The 27,667-nt window shown below is 37.7% G+C and overlaps 1 protein-coding gene across 6 annotated transcripts; it reads left to right on the top strand.

The window, feature by feature from the left end:
• The first annotated feature begins 1,119 nt into the window (after positions 1–1,119).
• LOC116623264 (zinc finger protein 570) lies at positions 1,120–26,425 on the top strand. Of its 6 annotated transcripts, none has more exons than XM_032390288.1 (5): positions 1,120–1,299; positions 2,136–2,219; positions 7,469–7,595; positions 7,927–8,022; positions 22,522–26,425. In XM_032390288.1, exons 2-5 carry the CDS (start codon positions 2,187–2,189, stop codon positions 23,874–23,876), a joined length of 1,611 nt encoding a protein of 536 aa, XP_032246179.1. In that variant the 5' UTR covers positions 1,120–1,299; positions 2,136–2,186; the 3' UTR covers positions 23,877–26,425. The 6 variants fall into 6 exon arrangements, with proteins under 6 accessions (XP_032246179.1, XP_032246177.1, XP_032246176.1 ...); XM_032390286.1 differs by having other exon boundaries at positions 2,038–2,219; XM_032390285.1 differs by having other exon boundaries at positions 2,034–2,219.
• The last annotated feature ends 1,242 nt before the right edge of the window (positions 26,426–27,667 follow it).

Raw genomic sequence — 27,667 nt, 5'->3', positions numbered from 1 at the left:
TTAGCTATTTTTTGAAGTTTATTTTGTCTGTATGTATCCCAGCACTTTGAAGAGCATCTGGCACACAGTAGGTGCCTTCTAATCCCGATACCACAGAGAAAAATTTCACACATAACCACATCCATTAGACTAATGCTCAGGACCTGTCACACACACTATCCTATTACATTCCTACTCCACTCTCCACCAGTCAGTCCCTTTCTATTATAACACATTCTCACAGGTAACATCACAAATGTTACACAATAACACAATCTTACACATGGTCACAGACAACCAGCATGCCCACCCTGACACCCAGAGTTTTACACAGAAACACACACAATGACAGAATCAAAGAGTCACATACCAACTCACAAAATTACAGTCATGTGACAGAACTTGTGGGGAGACAATAAATAAAAACTTAAAATATAAACACTATTGTTCTATGGGAGTATAGATCAGATCAAGGCGGCCAGAGAGGTGTGATCAGGGAAGGCCTTTTTGGGGATATGACATTTGTATCTGAAAGGAAAGAATAAGAGAACTTTGAAGATACCCAGCAGAAGAGCCATTTTAGGAAGGGGGGACACATTCACACCCATAATCACCAAATCACAAATACAAGAACCGTATGCAAAAGGTGACATTCTCCTCTCCGATCTTCAAGGTAACCCATTCCCGAACCAAAAACACCAGGGAGGGCGAGACTGGGTGGAAGTATAGTGCCCCTGCGCACTCTACTCTCTGCTGTCCCCGTCCTACACACTTTTTTCGGGTACCTCAGCTCAACGGCAGGAGCTCGCCCCTCACCCCATCTGTGTGGACGCGCACACACGAACCGCACCCCCCGCGGCTACTCGGCGCCTCTAAGTTCTCCGCCCCGTTGCAAAGGGAGGGGGACCAAGCACTTGTGCCTGCGCACTTCAATCCCAGTCCGTCTAGTTGACGCTCGACCGGGTTCCTTTGACGGACCCAGGCCCCGAAGTGAGATTTGGGTTCCCTCTGTAGGGCCAGAGAGAGGCCGGCGTGGGAGGACCCGGGGCAGAGGGGGCGGCGTTACCAAGCCCCAGCGGCGCCGCGCCAGGGCAGTCGGGTTCCGCAGCGCCGCTTTTTCTGGTCTGGACTACATTTCCCAGTGGCCCCTGCGAGCACTGGGCCGGCGGCCCCTTTGTGTCCTCCGGAGGCCCAGTCGCTTCTTTCCGGGCCCGCGGGGGTGGGTTCCCATCAGACTCTCAGGGCAGGAGGTGGGCCGGAATTGAGATAGCCAGAGCCTTCGGGGCGGGGACGGGATCTTCCCGCAGTTCACTTCTGCAGGTAGGGAATGGGCTGAGGAGTGGCCTGAGGGTCACCCGGACGTCGGTGCCCGGGCCCTCGGTGTGACTGTAGGTGCGAGATGGTGGTTGGTTGTCACACAGTGTGAGACTGTCATCCGATGTGCCTGTGCACGTCGTATATGTGACTGTGGGTGCGAGCGAGTCGATGGTTGATGCTACGGAGTGTGAGACTGTGAGTGGGGGTGGGAGGGTATTGTGTCCCCCGTTGTTCCAGTACCCACGGCCTCTTTGTGACTGGGGTTGTGTGAATGTAAACGTCGGTTGTGATAGCCTAGTTTTTGAGACTTGGGGCTGTGGGAGAGCGTGACGGTGTGAGACAGCCCATACCCATGGCCGCTGATTGTTCTGTGTGTAAGACCGTGGTTGGCGCTGTAGTTTTTTAAGAATGAGTATGTGGGGGGACTGAGTGAGACTGTGTGCCACCAATATCTTTTGAAGCTAGCCAGGTGATGCCAGTGTGCCACCAAGTTTCAGAACCACTGGTCTGTTGGAGAGGAGAAAGCCTGGAGTCAGGAAGACCTTTGTTTGATCTGGGTACTGTTACTCATTAGTTGTGTGCCTTTATGTAAATGATTACATTCCTTGTAGTCTTTATTTGTAAAAATCTAGGAAAATCTATTGCTAAAATAATAAATTAGGAAGTGATTTAGACATGAGTTAAATTGCATGCAAACAAATTTCTAGGTCTCCAGTATGCTTTCTCTCTATTGGAAGGAAGGGTGCAGCAGAAGGAAAGAGAAGCTGAAAAATTCTAGGCTGGCGATTCTGGATGCTGCAAGGAAACCCTAGTTTTTCATGTTCTGTTCCCCATCTCAGTCATCTGAGGACACTGCCATTTCCCAAGAGAAGAGCCAAGAAGAAGAAAGAATGGCTGTTGGACTTCTTAAAGCCATGTACCAGGTGAGTTGGTGTTTCCTATTTCCTGAAATATTTTCCTGCTCTTTAAACCAAACAGACATTAACTTTGCTTTTGCTGAAACTTTTCTGGGTAACTAATCATGTCACTTGTTAAAACCCTCCAGCAGTTGATTCCCACCTCATTCAGGATAAATGCTGAAGTCCTTGCCTTAGCCTGCAAGGCGGTACCTAATCTGGTCCCAGACTATCTTTCTGAGCTCAGCTAATCACTCCATTTGTAACTCAGTTCTTAGCCATTCTAACTTCCTTGTAGTGAGCTAAGCACTTTTTTTTTTTTTTTGAGCTGAGTACATTCTTTTTTTTTTTTGATTTTATTTATTTGTCAGAGAGCGCACAAGCAGGTGGGAGTGGCAGGCAGAGCAGGCAGAGGGAGAAGTAGGCTCCCCGCTGAGCAAGGAGCCTGATGCAGGACTTGATCCCAGGACCCTGGGATCATGACCTGAGTTGAAGGCAGCTGCCTAACTGACTGAGCCACCCAGGCGTCCCTGAGCTGAGTACATTCTTAACTCATAGCCTTGCACTTGCTGTTCCCTCTGCCTGGAATGCTGTTCCCCAAGATACAGACTAACTTCTTCATTATAGTCTCTGCCCAAATATTCATTCCCTCAACAATTTTTATTGAGCACCTGTTAAGTAAGAAGGCTTAGTCCTTGGTCCTCTTCACCTACACTCACTCCTTTGGTAATCTTCTTCTGTCTCATGGCTTTAAATGCCATCTATATGCCAACAACCACCAAATTATATATAGTCCAGACCTCTCTCCTGAAATCCATACTTGTATATCCAACTACCTACTTAGCATCTTCATTTGGTTGTATAATGATACCTCAAACTCAAATGTCTCAAACTTAGTGAAACAAGCCATTGGAAGTTTGGGGGCATAGAAGTGACATGATCTATTTCTCACTTAATAGAATCACTCTGGCTGCTATTGAGAATAAACTGATTGGGACAAGGATAGAAACAGGGAAACCAATTAGGGAACTTCTACGTACTTCCCTACCTCAGGTGCTCAAGCTAAAAGTTTTCCATCATGAAGTTCTGTTTGTTCTATGTTCAAAACATATCCAGAAGTTGACCACTTTTACTACCACACTGCTTCTGTTCTGGTCCAAACTGTCATCTCTCACCTAGGTTATTGCTATGCTCTTCTAACTTTTCTGTCTACTTCTACCCTTCCTCTCTTTTAAGTCTATTCTTAACAGAGCAAAGTGATTCTGTTACACATGTCGTATTATATGATTCTTCACAGCAGGAATAGAAATAATAGAAAGTATAGACAACTCTTTCAAATAGTTTAGCTGTGGTAACTTAAGTGTGGTCAACAAGGTTTTTTCAAGATGGGTTTATAGCTGTATTCTGATGTTTGAGATTCAGTGGAAAGAGAAATTTGAAGATGAAGAGAAGTGAAGAGGGGACTGCTGGAACACTGCTTGAGGAGGAAGAGGACCTGCGGTCTAGTGGACAAGTGGAGGGGTTGGCCTTTGCTGAGAAAGTGGCTGTTCATATAGACTAGTAATAGGAGCAAGTTAAAGTATGTTGGGACAGTGCAGATAGATGTGTAGATATTGTGGGAGTTTGTGGAAATTCTCTTAGAATGGATTTTGTTTTTTGAGTGAAACAGAAAGCAAGATCATTAGTAAGGATGAGGAAAAAGGTATTGAAGATTTGAGGAGAGAGGGAAAGTATGGAATGGTCATTTAGGGGAGTGGGACATGAATGGACTGGACCAATGTATCATATAGGCATTTTGGCCTTCTTGAAGTTAGTGTCATGAATTTAAAGTGAGACCAGTTAGCATGATTGGTGTGATTTTCTCCAGCAAAGTACAGCTGTTCAGGGTACAGAAATAGAGTATGCTGAGAGATGGCAGTGGTTTAACCAGGTGGGTAAGGGCAGGGAAGTTGAGGGTATATGCATGGGGGTGATTAATAATAAATGGCTGTGCTAGGAAGTGAGAGGATGTGGGATTGAGAACAGTGAAAATGTGGTAAGTCAGTGATTTGTAGGTTCTAGTGGGGTCAAAGAATTATCCTAATTGGGGTACCAGAGGGCAAAAGTTGGAATATAGGAGGTAGAAGTCAGAGTGGGAGAGTTGAGATTAGGGAGGGTTTGCTACTTATTGGTAATGACAAAGTCTGGGGCATGGCACTGGAAGTGAATGACTATTGAAGTGTGGAGGACAAGACTACTGGAGGAGAGAAGGGACACAGAATGGAGAGGCCTGGTTGTTGGATTATTTATACAGATATTGAAATGACCAAAGATTATGTGTGATAGGAGCAGCGTTGGAGAGAGTGACAGTGAGCCAGGCGCTGAAGTGTTCAAGGAATGACAGAGTATTGGTATCTACCAGGAATTGGTAGACAACTAAAACAGGGAGGGATGACAGAGTCTAATTTCATGACATTTAAAACTAGGTGTCTTTTAGGGAGGTGGGAGGGGTAATGGTCTAGAAACAAAGGTAAGGAGCAAAGAGATTACCTGCCTTACCTCCAGGTGCTGTGGTACAAGGAATGTGGGAAATAAGACAGTCACCACATGACAGGGATTCAAGGGAAGTAGTCAGTCCTCTCAGCTGGGAAACCTGTTTCTATGAGGGCAGAAAGGTGAAGAGAACTGTTGACTTTCTTCATCCTGGTTTGATTACAATTATGAATGGATTTTGAAACCAAGTATTTGGTTAGAGATCAAAATTTATTTTTAATTTTTTTTAAAATTCCAGTGTAGTTAACTTACAGTGCTATATTAGTTTTCAGGTGTACAATATAGTGATCTATATATTAGTTCTATAATAATATATAGTTCTATATATTATTTGGTACTCATCAAGACAAGTGCATTCCTAATCCCCTTCACCTATTTCACCTATCTGCCCCCCCCAACCTCCCCTCTGGTAACCATCTGTTTGTTCTCTATAGTTAAGAGTCTGTTTTTGGTTTCTCTCTCTTTTTTTCCCCTTTGTTCATTTGCTTTGTTTCTTAAATTCCACATATGAGTGAAATCATATGGTATTTATCTTTCTCTGACTGGCTTATTTTGCTTAGCATTATCCTCTTTAGCTCCATCATATTGTTGCAAATGGCAGGATTTCATTTTTTTTATGGCTAAATAATATTCCATTGTATGTATAGAGAGAGGTCAAATATTTTAAGAGATCATTTGTTAGAGGTCAAATATTTTAAAGTAATAATTTAAGCTCATTATGTTGACATTGTCATTATTTTCATTAACTTTCATTAAAAGAATCATTGAAAAATGAATGTCATGCACGCCTGGGTGGCTCAGTCGCTAAGTAACTGCCTTCAGCTCAGGTCATGGTCCCAGGGTCCTGGGATCGAGTCCCACATCGGGCTCCCTGCTCCACGGGAAGCCTGCTTCTCCCTCTCCCACTCCCCCCTGCTTGTGTTCCCTGTCTCACTGTGTCTCTCTCTGTCAAATAAATAAATAAAATCTTAAAAAAGAAAAAAAAGAAAAATGCATGTCATATATTAAAAAATAGTTATACATTTATTATATATGTTTATGTAAGGTAAGGAAAACATTTTTGGAAGCATATATGGCATATGAACCAAACTCTTAACAGGAACATTTCTGCAACAAATGTTCCTGTTATATTATTGGTAGGGCAGAGATGAAGAAACTCACAAACTACTTCATATAATTATAAATAAGAAAAAAGTTACTGAGTATTGTAAAACACTTTTTTAAAATAACTTTGAAAGAAATAAAGAATTTTTTTATTTTTTATTTTTATTTTTATTTTTTTTAAAGATTTTATTTATTTATTTATTTGACAGAGAGATGAGAGAGAGCACAAGTAGGCAGAGAAGCAGGCAGATGGAGAGGGAGAAGCAGGCTCCCCGCAAAGCAGGGAGCCCGATGCGGGACTCGATCCCAGGACCCTGGGATCATGACCTGAGCCGAAGGCAGCCGCTTAACCGACTGAGCCACCCAGGCGCCCTTAAGAAATAAAGAATTTTTTTAAAGTTTTATTTATTTGAGAGAGAGACAGAGATAGCGACAGAGATAGTAAGAGAGAGCATGAGTGGGGAGGAGAGGGAGAAACAGGTTCCCTGCTGAGCAGGGAGCCCGATATGGGGCTCAATCCCAGGACCCTGGCATCATGACCTGAGCTGAATGCAGATACTTAACCGACTGAGCCACCCAGGCACCCCTGTAAAACACTTTAATAATTTTTATTCTGTAGAGACAGTTTAACTATGACAAAATTGTATCAAATGCCCAATAAATGTTTTCTTGCCTTGACAGATTCACCTCTTCTAAAAATTATATATATATATATGTGTGTGTGTGTGTGTGTGTGTGTATACACACACACACACACACGTTAATTTTCATCAGCAGGTGGTCACATTATAGAAACCTAGAATCCAGCTGAATCACAGCATAGCTCCAAGTTTTTAAGAACTTTGCCCAGCCTACAGGCAGAAGCAGTATTCTGAGCAGAACACCCATTTCTTTATACAAAATTTTAAGTACTCTGAATTAAAGTATTTGAATTTTAATAGAATTGATGATTTGCTCTCCTTGGTCTAGCACAATTTTCAGAGATACAGCAAGCACTTTCTGGTCTCATTTTTTTAAAAGATTTATTTATTTATTTCAGAGAGAAAGAGAATGTGCGCAAGGGGAGGGGCAGAGGGAGAGAGAGACTACGTGCTGAGCACAGAGCCTGACACAGGGCTCGATCTCAGGACCCTGAGATCATGACCTGAGCAGAAACAGCCACTAGTGGGATGCTTAATTGACTGTGCCACCCAGGCACCCCAGCACTTTCTGGTCTCATTTTTGATCCTCCCATAGTTTCTTGAACTTTTCAAACCATTCATTCATTAATTCAGTTTATTCAGCAAATATTTGAATGCGTCATGTGTGGCAAATACTGCCCTATAACAAGGGATATAGCAGTGAGCAAAGCCCTCATGGACTTCACATTTTAGTGGAGGCTGGGAGCAGACAGTAACAAAATAATTAGGTGCCATGCCGAACAATAAAGGAGGGTTAGGGAAATAGGGAACAGGAGTAAGAGCTTGCTTTTTTTGTACAGAATGATTTGAGAAGTACAAAAGGCCTGAGGGGGAACATGCTTGACATCTTTGGTTTGAGGATGTAATGTCAGGGAGAGCCCAGTATGCCTAGGGCAGAACAAGTAAGGTGAATATGGTAAGAGATGAAGTTATTTCATTCATTTATTTGTTTTATTTCAGGAGTTGGTAACCTTCAGAGATGTGGCTGTAGATTTCTCCCAAGAGGAGTGGGACTGTCTAAATTCTTCCCAGAGGCATCTGTACAGTAATGTGATGTTGGAGAACTATAGGATCTTGGTGTCCCTGGGTAAGAATATCTTGTCCGTGTAAAATTGAGTTTCTACACATAAGGGCCTCTTTGCTACCACCACTGTGAATATTTGGATGGCATCCTCAGTGCTTGGCTGAATGTCTGTTGCTGTGCCAAAGCAATGGTTTAATATTTATAAAGTTGCCAGTGGACGGGTCTGTTATTAATCTGTGTTGGAAGCTTCAGCTTTCCTATATTTTGAATACACATCCTTTACACATTTATCCCTGTCTTACTGTAAACTCCCCTTCCCTGTTGATCAAAGGATTGGTTATGAGTTCTGGGATATCTACAGCATGACTAAATTGTTTCTTCTCATACATTGCAGGACTTTGCTTTTCTAAGCCCAGTGTGATATTATTGTTGGAACAAGGGAAAGAGCCCTGGATGGTGAAGAGAGAACTGGCAAAAGGCTTGTGCTCAGGTGAGTGAAGAGGAAATAGGCAGGCAAAAACCTCTGGAGGTGACGGCTCAGCTTGACTTAGAGGCACCTCTTCACTCTTCTTTGTTGGCATGTTCTCAGATGTTCTAGGTCTTACTAGAAACTTGAGGCCTTTTAGAGTGTTCTCCCAAATTTGTTATTCTTCACTGTCCCTCCTTTAATACTTTGCTCCCTCCTTTCTAAGAACTCATTTATCTATTCTGAGTCACATTCCTTCCCAGTTTCATAAGTCTCTTCCAGTCTTTAAAAAACTTTTCCTAATCTGATAAACTTTTGAGTAGTACAGACAGCTGTAACTAAAGTGCCAGGTTCAAGTCTTGACACTTACATGCAGTAAAATTTTGGGCAAGTTACTTAACCTCTCTGTACTTTTATTTTGTCATCTGTAAAATGGGATATACTTTTAAAGTGCTTTAACAGTTCCTTTCTCGGGGCGCCTGGGTGGCTCAGTCATTAAGCGTCTGCCTTCGGCTCAGGTCATGATCCCAGGTTCCTGGGATTGAGCCCCGCATCGGGCTCCCTGCTCAGCGGGAAGCCTGCTTCTCCCTCTCCCACTCCCCCTGCTTGTGTTCCCTCTCTCGCTGTGTCTCTCTCTGTCAAATAAATAAATAAAATCTTTAAAAAAAAAACAAAAAAACAGTTCCTTTCTCATATTGTGAACTCAAAGGCTGTTAGTTGCTATTGTAGTAGTAGTGTATCTCCAAATGCCTCGTTTCTCTCTGAATGGTAAGTTCATTCTTTCATTCCTTTCATCAACATTTATTGAATTTTTAAACAGTACCCACAAAATGCTAGAGTGCTACATATTTGTAGAAGTTATCAAACAATTGATGGGCTAGTAGCAGAGATACAGTATTAGCTGTAAATGGCATATGTGAAAAGCTGACACAAGGAAGCCCAGAGAAAGGTGAGAGGCCAAGGAGTCTGGGTAATGGAGAAGATGGTCTCTAACAAAAACACAGGTGAGAAGCTAGGAAACATTTGAGACAGAAGAAATGAAGAGTTTAGGTTTGTGGCATAGGAAGGATTTTTAGATAGACATAGGAAGCATTAAGGTAAAATGGAAGACTAAAGTTCAAAAGAAAATGAGGGTCACTGTAAATATGTCTGTTTTTTTTTTTTTTTTAATTTTTTTTTTTTAAGATTTTATTTATTCATTCATGAGAAACAGAGAGAGAGAGAGAGAGGCAGAGGGAGAAGCAGGCTCCCAAGGAGCAGGGAGCCCGATGCGGGACTCGATCCCAGGACCCTGGGATCATGACCTGAGCCAAAGGCAGACGCTTAACCATCTGAGCCACCCAGGTGCCCAATATGTCTGTTAATACCACTCCCCAACTCACCCCCTCCAGTACTTCTCCCCAGTCTTTTATGTCCTTGTTCAGCTTTTTAAGAACAATGTTTGATGTGGAACTGTAGTGTCAAAGAATATATGGTTAAATTTTATTTATTAATTATTATTACTAAATAAATCTCACATGCATGAATGTATATTAGGATATCTATATCTATATATCAATATACATATTGATAATATAATAATAGAACAAAATAATAATAGAACAAAACCCATGTACCTACTTCTTAGCTTAAAAAATAGAAAATTTTGGGGGTGCCTGGGTGGCTCAGTTGGTAGAGCATGCCTCATGTTGGGTATAGAGATGACTTTAAGAAAAAAAAAAAAAGAGAGAGAAAATTGTCAATGCCATTATAGGCCTTTGAGGGCCCCCGCCTGATGATAAACCATTCCCTATCCATGGCCCATCCCCACCCCTTACTGGGGAAACCATTATTCTACAATTTTGCTTATCTTTCCTTGACTTTTCTTAATAGTTGTGCCATTACCCTTAAACAAAATATTATATTTGTGTATTTTCAACTTTTTACATGTGAAAATACATGGTGCATGTAATTCTTTTTTTTTTTTCAACTCAAAATTATGTTCCTGGGGCGCCTGGGTGGCTTAGTCGTTAAGCGTCTGCCTTCGGCTCAGGTCATGATCCCAGGGTCCTGGGATCGAGCCCCGCATCGGGCTCCCTGCTCAGTGGGGAGCCTGCTTCTCCCTCTCCCACTTCCCCTGCTTATGTTCTCTCTCGCACTGTGTCTCTCTCTGTCAAATAAATAAATAAAATCTTTAAAAAAAAAAAATTATGTTCCTGAGGGGTGCCTGGGTGGCTCAGTTGGTTAAGCATCTGACTCTTGATTTTGGCTCAGGTCATGATCTCAGGGTTGTGAGAGTGAGCCCTGAGTCAGACTCCCTGCTCAGTGGGGAGTCTGCTTCTTTCTCTCTTTCTGCCCCTCCCCTCACTTTTAGTTTTGTTAATTGTTTGCTGTACAGGTTTTTATTTTGATGTAGTCCCAATAATTTATTTTTGCCTTTATTTCCCTTCCCTCAGGGAACCTGTCTAGAAAAAAGTTGTTACAGCCAATGTCAGATAAATTACCGTCTGTGCTCTCTTGTAGGATTTTTACAGTTTCAGATCTCACATTTAGGTTTTTAATCTATTTTTAGGTTTTTTGGTGTGTGTATGGTGTAAGAAAGTGGTCCAGTTTCATTCTTTTACATGTTGCTCTCTAGTTTTCCCAGCACCATTTGTTGAAGACACTGTCTTTTTTCCATCAGATAGTTTTTCCTGCTTTGTCAGAGTTAATTGACCATATATATAATTGTGGTTTTATTTCTGGATTGTCTATTCTGTTCCATTGATCTATGTGTATATTTTTGTGCTGATACTATACTGTTGGTTTTTTTAAGATTTTATTTTTAAGTAATCTCTACACCCAACATGGCGCTCAAACTTACAATCCCGAGATCAAGAGTTGCCTGTTCCACCAACTAAGCCAGCCAGGTGCCCCTGGTACCATACTGTTCTGATTATTACAGCTTTGTAATATAACTCAAGTCTGGAATTGTGATGCCTCCAGCTTTGCTTTGCTTTTTCAAGGTTGCTTTGGCTATTTGGAGTCTTTTGTGGTTCCATATACATTTTAGGATTATCTGCTCTACTTCTGTGAAAAATGCTGTTGGTATTTTGATAGGGATTGCATTAAATGTATAGATCGCTTTGGTCAATGTAGGCATTTTAACAGTATTTGTTCTTCCAGTCCATGAGCATGGGATGTTTTCTTTGTGTCATCTTCAATTTCTTTCATCAGTGTTTGATAGTTTTCAAAGCACAGGTCTTTCACCTCTTTGGTTAGGTTTATTCCTAGGTGTCTTACTACTTTTGGTGAAATTGTAGATGTGACTGTTTTCTTAATTTCTCTTTCTGCTGTTTCATTTTTGGTGTATGGAAATGCAACAGATTTCTGTATATTTTGTATCCTGCAACACTTATAATCACCACTGAATTTGTTTATCAGTTTTAGCAATTTTTTGGTGAAGTCTTTTGAGTTTTCTACATATAGTATGTCATCTAATAGTGAAGGCATCCTTATCGATTTGGATGCTTTTTATTTCATTTTGTTGTGTGATGATAGCAGGCATTCTTGTTCACTTTTGGTCTTTAAAGTGCTTTTCGTATTTTGAAAGAGTGCTTTCATATTTTGTTATAAATAACCCTGACATTTAAAGGTTTTTGGTAGATATCTTTTTGTTTCTGTTTTTTAGAGTTTCATTATAGAAAGCTTTGGAGTTTTAACAAATGTTTTTCTCTGTAGATGATTAGATGGTTTTTAGTTTTTCATCTGTTAATGTGGTGAATTACATATTACATTTTTAATGTTGAACTAACTTTGTAGTCCTGAGGTAAACCCATCTTTATATCTTTTTCATTTATGGCTACTTGCTGTTTGCCAATATATTGTTTAGGGTTTTTTGCATCTACGTTAATCAGTGAGTAAGGCTGATGTTCAGTTTTCCCTTCATGTACTCTTCTTGTCAGATTTTGGAATCAAGATACTAGTCTCATAAAATTTATTGGTGGGTATTCCTCTTTTTTCTTCCTTAGAATAATTTGTGTAAAATAAAAATTCTTTGTTTTTTGAATGGTAGAACTTTGTTCACCTTGGCCTGTGATTTTTTTCTTATGAAAAGAATTTAAACAACTAATTCAATTTGTTATAAGATCCTGTTTCTCCTATAATCATGGAGTTATAGTATTTTTCTAAGAATTTTTATGACCTATGTAAATATTCAAATTTATTAGATTGAAGTTGTCCATTATCTTCTCTTATCTGAAGTTGGCAGTGTATATAATTATGACCTCTTTTTTCTTCCAAAAAGGGAGAAACAAATTTTTCCATGGATTTATCTTTTTTTTTTTTTTTTTTTTTTTTTTAAGATTTTATTTATTTATTTGAGAGAGAGAGAATGAGAGACAGAGAGCATGAGAGGGAAGAGGGCACAGGGAGAAGCAGACCCCCTGCTGAGCAGGGAGCCTGATGTGGGACTCGATCCCGGGACTCCAGGATCATGACCTGAGCCGAAGGCAGTTGCTTAACCAACTGAGCCACCCAGGCGCCCTGGATTTATCTTTTTTTGTGTGTGTGTGTGTTTTCAGACATTTTTCACTTCACTGATCCTCTCTAATTTATCTTTTTAAAAATTTCATGGGGGTGCTTGGGTGGCTCAGTCAGTTGAGCATCTCCCTTCTGCTCAGGATCCTAGGGTCCTGGGATCAATCCCCACATCAGGCTCTCTGCTCAGTGGGGAGCCTGTTTCTCCATCTCTTCTGCCTGCTTCTCCCCCTGCTTGTGCTCTCTCTCTCTCTGTCAAATAAATAAATAAAAATCTTTAAAATTTTTTCATATATTTCTCTTATTATTTAATTCTTCCTATGTTTGTTTATGCTATCCCTACTTTTTTTTTCACTTTTAAAGTTAGATAATTGGGGCGCCTGGGTGGCTCAGCCGTTAAGCGTCTGCCTTTGGCTCAGGTCATGATCTCAGTGTCCTGGGATCGGGCCCCACATCGGGCTCCCTGCTCAGTGGGAAGCCTGCTTCTCCCTCTCCCACTCCCCCTGCTTGTGTTCCCTCTCTCGCTGTGTCTCTCTCTGTCAAATAAATAAATAAAAATCTTTAAAAAAAAAATAAATAAATAAAGTTAGATAATTCATTGTTTTTGAGGCTTTCTCTTTTCTATTATAAGCACTTAAGACTATTAGGAATAGGGGCACCTGACTGGCTCCCTCAGTGGAGCATGTGACTCTTTGGGATTGTGAGTTCAAGCCCTATACTGGGTATAGTGATTACTTAGAAATAAAATCTTTTTTTTTTTAAGACTATATTAGGACTGTATTTCACATATTTTGATAGGTTGCATTTTTGTTATCATGTATATCTAAGCATTTTCTAATTTCCATTAAGTTTTTTTCGGACCCATGAATTACTTGGAATTTTTAGGTTCCAAATTCAAGTTTTTTGTTTAACTGCACTGTGGTTAGAGAATATTTCTATTTAACTCAAATTCTTTAAAACTTATTTTATGTCTCAGTGGTTAATTTTGGTAAATAGTTGGTGTGTCCTAGGAAATAATATGTTTCTGGTTGTGCAATATACAGCATTTGATATATGTTCCTTGGATTAGCTCATTAATTTTGCTATCAAATCTTCTGTATCCTTATTGATTTAAAAAAAAAAAATCTCTGAGAAGTCAATTATAGGAAGACATGTTAAAGAACTCTGATGATGAATACATAAATTTTTTTGGTAATTCTGACTACTGATTTTTTATATTTTGAAACTATTTTATTAGATCACATGTTTTTGGAATTGTTTTATCTTTCTGGTAAATTCTTCCCTATATTATTGTTCCCTCTTAAAATCTAGTGATGATTTTTCCCTTAACTATATTGCTTGATATTAGTGTAGCTATACTAGCCTTCTTTTGTTAATACTTCCTTGGTGTAGTGTCTCTATCCCTATACTCCCTTACTTTCTGTGTTTGTCTTGTAAAGAGTAAATATAGCTAAAGAGTTTTTTAGTCTACTCTGATAATCTGTATCTTTTAACTAAATGATGATAGTCAATTACATATTTTGGTATTACTAATAGAACTGGACTTATTTCCACATCTCATTTTCTTTTATAAATTCTTTTCCTATTTTTTCCTTGTTTCTTGACTTTTACTCCATCTGCTAATTTGAAAGTTAAACAGTCTATTTCTATTCTTCTATTAGCTAGCTTAGAAAATTTAACATTTATGGGGCGCCTTGGCTAGTTCAGGCAGTGGGATGTGACTCTTGATCTTAGGGTTGTAAATTTGAGCCCCAGGTTGGGTGTAGAGATTACTGAGAAACAAAATCTTTAAAAAAAAGTTAACATTTATAGTCACCTTAATAAAGTCTAAAGTTAATCCTTACCTTTATTTTCCTCCCTTAAAAATATAAGAACCTTAGAATGTTTTAATTTCACTTACCCTCTTTTTAGTTATTTCTTTTAATCCCATAAATGATTATTTTGTTTTATGAAGTTACAAAATTAGACCATTATTTTGTTTAGTTAGTGTTGTTTAGATTTACCCATGTTTCATTTTCTTCATTCACCATTCCTTTTTATATCCCAGAACTTCTTCCTGTATTAATTCCTTTATCAATAAATATACTATTTATACAAACTATTTTGTTATTATTAATTTGTTCATTTGTTTTGTATACTTATTTTGCTTTCATGCATGTAAGAATCTTAAATATATGCACGCATAAATTGACAGTTACTAGTTTTATCAGTACCTTAAAGATACCACTCCATACTTTTCTGGCTTCTATTGTTGCTATTGAGATGTCAGTATATTGTTCAGTAGCATTAAGTACATTCATATTGTTTTGCTACAATCACCAGAATCTTTCCACAGAACTCTTTTCATCTTGTAAGACTGAAACTCTATATGCACTAGACAGTAATTCTCCATTCTCCCCTTCCCTAGTCCCTGGCAACCACCATTCCACCTTCTTTCTATGAATTTCATTATATACATACCTCATATAAGTGGAGTCATACAGCATTTGTCTTTTTGTGACTGGCTTATTTTACACGGGATAATGTCTTCAAAGTTGAATCATGTTGTAGCATGTGTCACAATTTCCTCCTTTTTAAAAGTGGAGTAACATTCGATTGTATGTATATACCACATTTTGTTTATCCATCCATTTAATGACAGACTCTTTGGTTGCTTCCATCTTTAGCTATTGTAAATAATGCTCCTATGAACACAGGAGCACAAATACTTTTTTGAGACCTTGCTTTCAATTTTTTTGGGTATATACTTAGAAGAGAAATTGCTGGATCTTATTTTTAATTTTTGAGGAACTGCCATACTGTTTTCCATGGAGGCTCTCCCATTTTACATTCTCACCAACAGTGCCAAGGGTTCCAATTTCCCCACATTTTCATCACCACCTGTTATTTTCTTTCTTTCTTTCTTTTTTAATAGTAGCCATCCTAATGAGTATGAAGTAGCATCTTGTGGTTTTGATTTGCATTTCCCTAATGATTAATGATATTGAACATCTTTTCATCCTTGTTGGCCATTTGTATATCTTCTTTGGAAAAATGTCTGTTCAAGTCCTTTGCCTATTTTTTAATTGTGTTCTTGTTCAGTTGTAGGAGTTCTTTATATATTCTGGATATATATGCATTTTCAGATGCATGATTTGCAGATGTTTTCTCCCATTCTGTGGGTTGCCTTTTTACTTTGTTGATTATAACCTTTAATGCATAAAAGATTTGAATTTTCATGAAATTCAGTTTTACTTTTCCTTTGGTGCCTATGCTTTATGATATTATAACCAAGAAATCATTGCTAAATTCAATGTCATGAGGATTTTTCCCTATGTTTGCAACTAAAAGTATTTTAGTTTTAGGTTTTACATTTAGGTCTTTGATCCATTTGGGGTTAACTTTTGTATATGATGTAAAGGAAGAGCCCAGCTTTATTGTTTTGCATGTGGATATCCAATTTTCTCAGCACCATTTGTTGAAAAGCCTGTCCTTTCCCCATTGAATGGTCTTGACACCCTTATCATCTGTTTGTCTTCTTTGGAAAAAAAATGTCTATTCATGTCTTTTGCCCATTTCTGAATTGGATTATTTGTTTTTTGGGTTTTGAGTTTGGTAAGTTATTTATAGATTTTGAATATTAACCCTTTATCAGATAGGTCATTTGCAAATATCATCTCCGGTAGGTTGCCTTTTAGTTTTGTTGATTGTTTCCTTTGCTGTGCAGAAGTTTTTTATTTTGATGAAGTCCCAAGAGTTTTTTTTTGTTTTTGTTTTTGTTTCCCTTGCCTCAGGGCATATCTAGTAAGAAGTTGCTATGGCTGATGTCAAAGAGGTTACTGCCCATGTTCTTCTCTAGGATTTTAATGGTTTCCTGTCTCATATTTAGGTTTTCCTCCATTTTGGATTTATTTTTGTGTATGATATAAGAAAATGGTCCAGTTTTCCCAACACCATTTGTTGAAGAGACTGTCTTTTTTCCGTTGGATATTCTTTCCTGCTCTGTCAAAGATTAATTGACCATATAGTAGTGGGTTCATTTCTGGATTTTTTATTCTGTTCTGTTGATCTGTATGTCTATTTTTGTGCCAGTCCATACTGTCTTGATCACTACATTTTGTAATATAACTTGAAGTCCAGAATTGTGATGCCTCCAGCTTTGCTTTTCTTTTTCAAGACTGCTTTGTCTATTCGGGGTCTTTTGTGTTTCCATACAAATTTTAGGATAGTTCTAGCTCTGTGAAAAATGCTGTTGGTATTTTGATAGGGATTGCATTAAATCTATAGATTGCTTTGGGTAATATAGACATTTTAGCAATACTTATTCCTCTAATCCATGAGCATGGAATGTTTTTCCATTTCTTTGTGTCATCTTTAATTTCTTTCATCAGTGTTTTATAGTTTTTAGGTACAGGTCTTTCACCTCTTTGGATAGGTTTATTCCTAGGTATTTTATGGTTTTTGGTACAATTGTTAAAGGGTTTGATTCCTTGATTTCTCTTTCTGCTGCTTCATTATTGGTATATAGAAATGCAACAGATTTCTTTCTTTTTTTCCTTCCAAGATTTTATCTAAGTTCAAGTTAGTTAACATATACTCTAGTATTACTTTCAGGAGTAGAATTTAGTGGTTCATCACTTTCATTTAACACCCAGTGCTCATCACAAGTGCCCTCCTTAATGCCCATCACCCATTTAGTCCATCTCCCCCACCCATCTGTCCTCCAGCAACCCTCAGTTTGTTCTCTATAGTTAAGAGACTCCTGGGGCTCCTGGATGGCTTAGTCGGTTGAGCATCTGACTCTTGATCTTGGCTCAGGTCTTGATCTCACAGTTGTGGGTTTGAGCTCCACACTGGGTTCTGTACTGGGCATGGAGCCTACTTAAAAAAAAAGGGAGAGAGAGAGTCTCTTATGATTTGCCTCTCTCTCTGTTTTTATCTTATTTTATTTTCCCTTCCCCTATGTTCATCTCTTTGTTTCTTAAATTCCACATTTGGGTGAAATCATATGGTATTTGTCTTTCTCTGACTTATTTCACTTAGCATAATACAGTCTAGTTCCATCCCTGCCATTGCACATAGCAAGATTTCATTCTTTTTGGTGACTGAGTAATATTCCATTGTATATATATATACCACATCTTCCTTATCCATTCATCAGTCGATGGACATGTGGGCTCTTTCCATAATTTGGCTATTGTTGATAGTGCTGCTATAAACATTGGGGTGCATGTATCCCTTCAAATTTGTAGTTTTGTATCCTTTGGATAAATACCTAATAGTGCGATTGCTAGGTCGTACGGTAGTTCTGTTTTTAACTTTTGGAGGAACCTCCATACTGTTTTCCAGAGTAGTTGTACCAGTTTGCATTCCCACCAACAGTGTAAGAGGGTTCCCCTTTCTCCACATCCTTGCCAACATCTGTTGTTTCCTGAGTTGTTAGTTTAGCAATTCTGACAGGTATCATTGTGGTTTTGATTTGTGTTTCCCTGATGATAAGTGATGTTAAGCATTGTTTCATATGTCTCTTAGCCACTAATGCAACAGATTTCTATACATTTATTTTGCCCTGTGACTCTAGTGAATTCATGTATCAATTCTAGCAATTTTTTGGTGGAGTCTTTTAGATTTTCTATATAGAGTATCATATCATCTGCAAATACTGAAAGTTTGACTTCTTCCTAATGATTTGGATGCCTTTTATTTCTTTGTGTTGTCTGACTACTATGGCTAGGACTTCCCGTACTATGTTAAATAACAGTGGTGAGAGGGGCATATGGATGGTACAGTCAGTTAAGTGTCTGACTCCTGGTTTCATCTTAGGTCATGGTCTCAGGGTTATGAGATAGAGCCCCATGTTGGGCTCTGCACTCAGTGTGGAGTCTACTTAAGTTTCTCTCTCCTTCTCCCTCTGCCCCTCCCACTCGTGCTCTCTAATAAATAAATAAATCTTTAAAAAAAAATAACAGTGGTGAGAGTGGACATCCCTGTCTTATTCCTAACTGTAGTGGAAGAGTGCTGTTTTTCCCTACTGAGGATGATAATAGCTGGGTTTTTCATATATGTTGGCACCCTTATCAAAAGTCATTTGACTATACATGTGAGGGTTTATTTTGGGGCTTTCTATTTTCTATTCCATTAGTCTGTATGTCTATCTTCATGGCAGTATCAGACTGTTTTGACTACTGTAGCTTTGTAGAAATTTCTAAAATCAGGAAGTGTGAGACTTTGTTCTTCCTTTTCCAGATTTGTTCTGGAACTTTGATCTTCCCTTTCAGGATTATTTTCACTATTTGGGGTCCATTGATTTTCCATATGAATTTTTGGATCAATTTTTCTTATTTCTGGAAAAAAATAACATCATTGGGATTTGATAGGGATTGCACTGAATCTGTAGATAGCTTTAGGTAGTATTGACATTTTAGCAATATTAATGTTTTAATCCATGAATTCAGGATATCTCCATTTATTTACATATTATTTGATTTCTTTCAGCAATGTTTTGTAGTTTTCACTATACAAGTCTTTCACCTCCTTGATTAATTCCTGTTTTCTTTTTTATGCTATTGTAGATAGAGTTGTTTTCTTAATTTCCTTTTCAGATTGTTCATTGTTCATGTATAGAAATGCAACTGATTTGGGTGTGTTGACTTTGTATCCTGCTACTTTGCCGAATTTGTTTATTAGTTCTAATGGGTGGTGGGGGCATGTGGAGTCTTTAGTGTTTCTAATATAAGAGAATGTCATCTACAAACACATAATTTTACTTCTTCCTTTATAATTTGGATTTTTAAAATTTATTTTTCTTGACTAATTGTTCTGGCTAGAACATCCGTACTATATTGACTAGAAGTGGTGAAAGTATGCATTCTTGCCTTGCTTCTGGAAATCTTAGAGGAAAGCTTTCAGTCTTTCACCATTAAATATGATTTTAGCTATGGGCTTTTCATATATGGCTTGTATTATGTTGAAGTAGTTTCCTTCTATTGCCAGTTTGTTGAGTGTTTTTATCATGAAAGGGTGTTGGACTTTTGTCAAATGCTTTTTCTGCACCAATTGAAATGATCATGTTTTTTTCCTTCATTCTGTTAATGTGTGTTACATTAATTTTTGCTGAACCATCCTTGCATTCCAGCAATAAATTCCACTTGGTCACAGTGTATAATCCATATAATATGGTGTTGAATTCAGTTTGCTAGTATTTGTTGATGTTTTTTACATCAATTCTCATAAGAGATATTGGTCTCTAGTTTTCTTATGGTATCTTAGTCTGGCTTTGGTATCAGAGTAATGATGGCCTCATAGAAGGAGTTTGGAAGTCTTCACTCCTCTTCATTGCTTTGGAAAAGTTTGAGGAGGATTTGTGTGAATTCTTTAAACGTGTGATAGAATTCACCACAGACACTATGTGGTCCTAGGACTTTTCTTGTTAGAAGATTTTGGATTACTGATTCAGTCAACTTACATTAACAGCTATACATTTCCCTTTTAGCACAGCTTTTGATGCATCCCATAATTTTTGGTATGTTACATTTTTATTTCCATTGGTTTCAAGATAGCTTGTGATATCTTCTTTGACCCATTGGTTGTTTAAGTGTTTAATTTCCACATATTTGTGGATTTTTTCCAGTTTTCATTTTGCTATTTATTGCTAGTTTCATTTTATTATGATTGAGAAAGATAATTTGTATGATTTCAATCTTTTAAAATTAATGCATCTTTTATGGACAACACATAGTCTATCCTAGATACATGTTTACTTTTTTGATATACTTTAGGATTTAAAAAAATTCTTACAGTCAGTTTGCCAAACTGCAAAATCTGAGAGAACAGTCTACACAAGACTGTGCTTATTTCAGACACCAACTGCAAGTTTGGATCTTCAGGGCCACACTCATTTCTGACATGCTGGCTACTGATAAGGGGGTACCTGCAGTAACCCTCACGTTTGATAATTCACAACAGTGACTCACAGAGGTCAGGAAAGAACTATATTATGATTACAGTTTTATTTTAACAAAAGATACAAAGAACCAGCCAAAAGTAAAGACACCAAGAGCAAGGTCTGCGAGAGCTGCAAACACGAAGGGGCCCTCCAGACATTTCAGTGTTCAAAAGAATAGGCTCTCAAGCGAGCATCATTGTACAGGGTTGTTTGTGTTTCGGTTTCATTATGTAGGCATGATTGAGTGAGTCATTGCCCAGTGCCCAACATGATTCAATCACCAGCCTCCTTCCCTTCCCAAAAGTCAAACTGGTATCATGGTGGCTCAAAGCACCAACCCTTTAAGTCACGTGGTTGGTCTTTCTGGCATGGCTAGCCTCCATCCTAAATCATCAAATTAGCAAAAACTATACAGGGGCATGTCATGAGTCATAAACTATAGTTATAAACTAGCAGATGTGGTCCAAGGGGCTCACTATGAATAACAGTGACACTCCTTCCAGGAATATAGAGGATTTAGAAAAAAAAAAAAGAACACCTAAAGTAATTTACAAAACGTGGAAATGAATAACAATGAAAACACTAACTGCCAAAATTGTAGGACACAACCTATGTAGTAGAGGGTAGTAGTGCAGCTTCAAGTACATTTATCAAGAAAAACAAAAAACTGGAGTGCCTGGGTGGCTCAGTTGTTAAGTGTCTGCCTTCGGCTCAGGTCATGATCCCAGGGTCCTGGGATTGAGCCCTGCATTGGGCTCCCTGCTCCATGGGAAGCCTGCTTCTCCCTCTCCCTCTGCCCCTGCTTGTGTTCCCTTTCTCGCTGTGTTTCTCTCTCTGTCAAATAAATAAATAAAACCTTAAAAATAAATAAAAAACACCTTAAATTTATTATATTCAAAACTGAATTCCAGATCTTCCATATCTCTCCACCTAAACCTGCTGTGCCCATGGCCTTCCCTTTCACTGCTGATGGCTAATCCATCCTGCCATTGCTCAGACCGTAAACTTTGATGGCTTGCTTATCTCATTTTTCTGTTACATTTCATATCCAATCTGTCAGGATATCCTCTTGGCATTTCCTATAATATATACCTAGAATCTGACCATCTCGCTATACCTCCACTGATAGCTCCTTGGTCTGGTTACTTATCATCTTCACCTGGATTACTAAAATCATAGGTCCCCTTGCTTCTTCCCTATTTGCCACCTTTCAGTATATTTATTAAATTGTAAATAGATATCACTCCTCTACTCCACAAACACTTCAGTAGTTCTCTATCCCACTCAGGGTAAGAGCCAAATTCCTTAGAAAGCATATAAAGCTTAAATAATCTTTTCTCTCCTGACTTTATCTACTACACCTCTCCAGCAACACTGGCCTTCTTGCTATTCTTCAAACATAGCAAACATGCTTCTACTTTTAGGCTGTTTCCTTTGCCTAGAATGCTCTTTCTCCATATAACTAAGTGACAAACTTCTTCACTTCCTTCAAATCTTCGCTTAAATGTTAACTTACTAATTATTCCTACCTCTTGCTTCACCAACATTCCTAATCTCTTTTACCCTGCCTTTCATTTTCTGTAGCACTTAGTACTTCCTAATATACAATAAAATTTACTCATTTAGCATTTATTTCCTATCTCTCCTAAGAATATAAGGTCCACAAAGGTAAGGATCTTTGTTTTGTTTACTATAATATCAAAAGCATTTAGGAGAATATATGGCACAAGTTTCAATGAATATTCTTGAAAGAAGCAACTATAAAAATGGAGGTTATTTCACTGCCTATGTTATTCATACATGCATAAAATTATAACCAAGCCCTTCCCCCTCTATAATTCCTTATTGACCTGAGATTTACCTTACTGACTTTCTTAAAATTCTATTCATTCCTCCTCAAGTTTCTGTGTGACCTATTTTCAGTTTCTTGCAAACATCAGAATTACAAAAGCAAATGTTCTTGTAGTTTTATTTATTAAATTTATTAATTTATTATTTATTTATTTATTAAATTCACATACTTCACTTTATGAATGTACTTTCACAAATGTTCCTTCTGGTACATGATAGAACAGACATTTTTTTAAATTACTGTTTTTCAGGCTGGGAATCTATGTGTGAGACTGAAGAATTAACTTCAAAGCAGGACATTTATGAAGCACAATCATCACAGAAAACAGAAAAACTCACAAGCTATGGCCTTGAGTATTCCAGTTTGAGAGAAGAATGGAAATGCGAAGGCCATTTTGAGAGACAGCCAGTAAATCAGAAAGCATGTTTCAAGGAAGAGACAATCACTCATGAAGAAGCCCTCGTTAATAAAAGAGCACAAGAATATAACAAATCTTGGGGAAGTTTCCATCCGAACACACTGCTTCATACACAACAGATAATCACCAAAGAGGAGAAAGTACATAAACATGATACACATAAGAAAAGCTTTAAAAAAAATTTAATGGCCATTAAGCCCAAGAGTATCTATACAGAGAAGAAACTCTTGAAATGTAATGACTGTGAAAAAGTCTTTAGCCAGAGCTCATCTCTTACACTTCATCAAAGAATTCATACTGGAGAGAAACCATATAAATGTGTAGAATGTGGAAAAGCCTTTAGCCAGAGATCAAATCTTGTTCAACATCAGAGGATTCATACTGGAGAGAAACCCTATGAATGTAAGGAATGTAGGAAAGCCTTCAGTCAGAATGCACACCTTGTTCAACATCTGAGAGTTCATACTGGAGAAAAACCTTATGAATGCAAGGTGTGTAGGAAAGCCTTTAGCCAGTTTGCTTACCTTGCTCAACATCAGAGAGTTCATACTGGAGAGAAACCTTATGAATGTATTGAATGTGGGAAAGCATTTAGCAATAGATCATCCATTGCTCAACACCAGAGAGTTCATACTGGTGAGAAACCATACGAATGTAATGTCTGTGGAAAAGCATTTAGCCTTCGTGCATACCTTACCGTACACCAGAGAATACATACTGGAGAGAGACCCTATGAATGTAAGGAATGTGGGAAGGCTTTCAGCCAGAATTCACATCTTGCTCAACATCAGAGAATTCATACTGGAGAAAAACCTTATAAATGTCAAGAATGTAGGAAAGCATTCAGCCAGATTGCCTACCTTGCCCAACATCAAAGAGTTCATACTGGAGAAAAACCCTATGAATGTATTAAATGTGGGAAGGCTTTTAGCAATGACTCATCCCTTACTCAACATCAGAGAGTTCATACTGGAGAGAAGCCTTATGAATGTAACGTTTGTGGAAAGGCTTTTAGTTACTGTGGATCCCTTGCCCAACATCAGAGAATTCATACTGGAGAGAGACCTTATGAATGTAAGGAATGCAAGAAAACTTTCAGGCAGCATGCACACCTTGCTCATCATCAGAGAATCCATCTTGGGGAGTCCCTCTCACCACCCAATCCAGTCAATCACCAAGTCCTCTAGACACTATCTCATAAATATTTCCAGAATTTATACTCTTTTCTCTGTCTCAAATGTTGTTGCCCTAGTCTAAGATTCATCTCACCTGGATCACCATGCTGTAGCTTTCTAACAGGTCTTCCCGTATCAACTTTTGGTCCCTTTAAATTCATTTCCTGTCATGCCCCAAGCTGATTTTTTTGAGTGTAAGAATACATCACTGCCTCCAATTAAAACTTTTTTGGGGCTTACTATTGTTCTTAAGCTAATATCCACAGTCTTAAAATTGTCTATGAGGCACTTCATTATCTGGTTCTATACCTTTCAGCCTTATTTTATTCCAGTCTCCTTCTCTGAGCACTAGGCACTTCCCAGGACTAAGAGCTTAGATTCTGGAAAATCATAGCTCTACCACTACTGTGGTATTATGTGACTTTGAGTAATTTGTTTGACTTATCTAAACCTCAGGGTTTTCTTTAATTCTTAAAATAGGGATAATAAAGGATACTGTATTGTAGAAATGTGATTATTAAATGAAATAGTGTCTGTTGTAGATTGATGCATATTAATAAATTTGCATGTAAAGTGCTTCACATAGCACATCAAACATAGCAGATATTCAATAAATCATAATAGCTAACATGTATTGAGTACCTACTATGCACCAGGCATTGTTCTACATACTCAACATATATTAACTCGCTTACTCCTCACAGCTAGAACAAGATTCCTCAGTGGACAAAGGAGAACATCCCTGGGAAGCAGCAGGTCAGAACTGAGAAAACCCCAAAATTTTAGAAACATAAGTGGGAGTCTTCATACTCTAGATAAGTAATCAATATAGACACAAGTAGTAGACCTACACCTACAACCAGTTTTAGGAAGTTTCTAAAGAGAATTGGATAAACCAATCAATATAAAGAAAATGAGGATTCACAGAGAGGAATATAGAACTCAATTTAGATCAAGAAAAAGAACAGAGTATCACAATTAACTCAAAAAAGGCACCAGGCCCAGGCAATTGTATTGGGTGAATCTAGGTAAATTTAAGAAGTATTTAAATTGTTCCATACCACAGAAGAAGTCTAAAGTTTGTAAAATTTTTAACCAGTGGCTGTAAAATTGAAATGAAAAGGGGATTGAGGGAAAAAAGTTACAGACAAATATATATAGGCTTTTACATATTTGAAATATATGCTTCCACTCATTCAGTGAATATTGAGTAGCTACCGTTTGCTGGACACTGTTTTAGATATGAGGAGACAATAGTGACCAATACTAAGACTATGTCCTCATGGAGTTATTTAAAGTTATTTAAAGCTGAAATTGAAATTGTTTATAGTTAAATATAAAACAATAGATTCTCTAGACTCAGCAAAATGAAGAATAATAAACTGAGGAGTAGCATATAATCTAGGCTGAAGAGACTCAGGATAATAATGTTATGTTATTCCTAATTTACAAATTCACTGCAATTAGAACAAAATTCCTCAGGTCTTTTTGCCCTTTAATTTCACAACTTTGTTCTGAAATTCATCTATGAAGTGTGAATTCTTAAGACAGCAAGAGAATTGTTGAATCTGACCTACTTGTAGAAATTCTGCATATGATAAAGATGGTTTATACCTGTAAATAAAGGATGGATTTGGGTTTATTAGAATAATTGTATCCATTACAGTAAGGGAAATGCAAATAAAACCACAGTGAAGTATTTCAAAATCATCATATTGGCAAAAGCGTTACAGAGCCAATTATTGGAAAGATGTGGAGCAGTAGGAATGTTCATACAGTGTTATTGGAAGTAGTTGTATTTAGGATAATTTAGCAATATCTAGTAAAGTTGAAAATGTGGTTACTCTCTAACCCAGCAGTTCCATACTTAAACCTCTTATAGTCTCTCCTCATGTGTTTAGAGTGATGTACATGAAAGTCTATTTCAGCATTATTTGAGAATGAAAAGTTTAAAGCAATCAAAATAACCATTAGGGTGAATGTAAGTTATAGCCCAAGTTAAAAGGAATGAAGTAGAGATACTTCTTTCAACATGGATAAATCTAAAAAAAACCAAAAAACAAAAACCAAACATGAATAAATGTTAAAACAATATTAATGAAATTGAACTAGAGAGTATTTTGAAGGAGATGGTACCACTTATATAAAGTTTGAAAATATGCAAATTGATGCTATGGGTATATGGCTAAATACCATATAGATTTAATGTTACAACATTCGTGGAAATAATAATTAAATCCAAAACAGTGGTGACATCTGTCTGCAGGGGGAGAAAAATGAGATTGAGAAAAGGATGCAAAGGGAGATATCTTTTAATCATTTACTTCTTTAAAAAATAAGCAAATATGGCCAATTCTTATAAATTGATAAAGCTGGTTGTTGGTTTATAGATAGGTTCTTATTCTCTGTATCTTTCGTAATAAAAAAAAAATAAAGAACATTTAAATATTTGCTTTTGCCAAGTTACTTCCTTACTATACCTCAGGCATGACACTGGTGTTCCCATCCATATTCACCATTCTCTTCAGAGAGAAGCTGACACATAATTGATCATATAGTTTTTCTCTTCATTTTTTTAATGTAGCACATTACATTGATTTTTTTTTTTTTTTAAGTAGGTTCCACACCCAGTGTGGGGCCCAATGCCAGGCTTGAACTCATGACCCTGAGATCAAGACCTGAGCTGAGATCAAGACTTGGAGGCTTAACCGATTGAGCCACCCAGGTGCCTAACATTACATTGATTTTTATAGGTTGTACCACCCTCACAGGACTGGGATAAATTCCATTTGGTCATAGCATATAGTTCTTTTACTAGGTTGCTGAATTCACTAGCATGTTATTATTGCTAGTATTGTGTTGAGGATCTTTGTATCTATTTTCATTTGTATTCACAAGGGATACTGGCTTGTAGTTTTTTTTTTTTTCCTTGTATTGTCTCCCCCCCCTTTATTTTTAAAGATTTTATTTATTTATTTGATAGAGACACAGTGAGAGAGGGAACACAAGCAGGGGGAGTGGGAGAGGGAGAAGCAGGCTTCCCGCTGAGCAGGGAGCCCGATGCGGGGCTCGATCCCAGGACCCTGGGATCATGACCTGAGCCGAAGGCAGATGCTTAATGACTGAGCCACCCAGGCGCCCCCTTTTTTTTCCTCTTTTTTTTTTTGGCTTTAATAACAAGGTAATGTTGACCTCATAGAATGAGTTTGGAAGTGATTCCTCTAGTTCAAGTTTTGGGAGAGTTTGAGGAGAATTGGTGTTAATTCTTTAAATGTTTGGAAGAATTCACCAGTGAAGCTATCTGGACCTGGGCTTTTCTTTGTTAGGAGGCTTTTGCTTAATGATTTAATTTCCTTTTTTTGTTATAGGTCTGTTTGGATTTTCTATTTCTTCTTGCGTTGTTTTTGTAGTTGTGTATTTCTAGGGGTATATTTCTAGTTTTCCCATTTCATCAAGATTATCAGATTGCTTAGCCTACAATTGCTATAGTATTCTCTTATAATCCTTTTTATTTCTGTAAAATTGGTAAAGTCCCTACTTTCACTTCTAATTTTAGTAATTTGAGTCTTCTCTCTCTTGTCTGTTTTAATAGTCAACTGCCAAAAGTTTTTCAATTTTGCTGTTATTTTCAAGGAACCAACTCCTGGGTTTGTTGATCTTTATTTATATATTGTTTTGTTTATCTGTGCTCTAATCTTTATTATTTCCATTCTTCTGACAGCTTTGGGTTTAAATTGTTCTTTTTTGCTAATTCCATATTATATAAAGTTAAGTTATTGATTTGAGATCTTTCTTTTTTAAAA

The sequence above is a fragment of the Phoca vitulina genome, unplaced genomic scaffold, assembly GCF_004348235.1.
Source record: "Phoca vitulina isolate PV1807 unplaced genomic scaffold, GSC_HSeal_1.0 scaffold58, whole genome shotgun sequence".
Lineage (NCBI taxonomy): Eukaryota > Metazoa > Chordata > Mammalia > Carnivora > Phocidae > Phoca > Phoca vitulina.
This window is presented reverse-complemented; position numbering and strand designations above follow the sequence as displayed.

What these genes read in the sequence shown, in the direction of transcription:
- LOC116623264 (XM_032390283.1), top strand. Translation starts at nt 1,465, where the DNA reads ATGGTTGATGCTACGGAGTGTGAGACT. An exon ending in TAGGATCTTGGTGTCCCTGG is followed by an intron (nt 7,596 to 7,926) that starts GTAAGAATATCT and finishes CATACATTGCAG; the next exon opens with GACTTTGCTTTTCTAAGCCC. An exon ending in GGCAAAAGGCTTGTGCTCAG is followed by an intron (nt 8,023 to 22,521) that starts GTGAGTGAAGAG and finishes ACTGTTTTTCAG; the next exon opens with GCTGGGAATCTATGTGTGAG.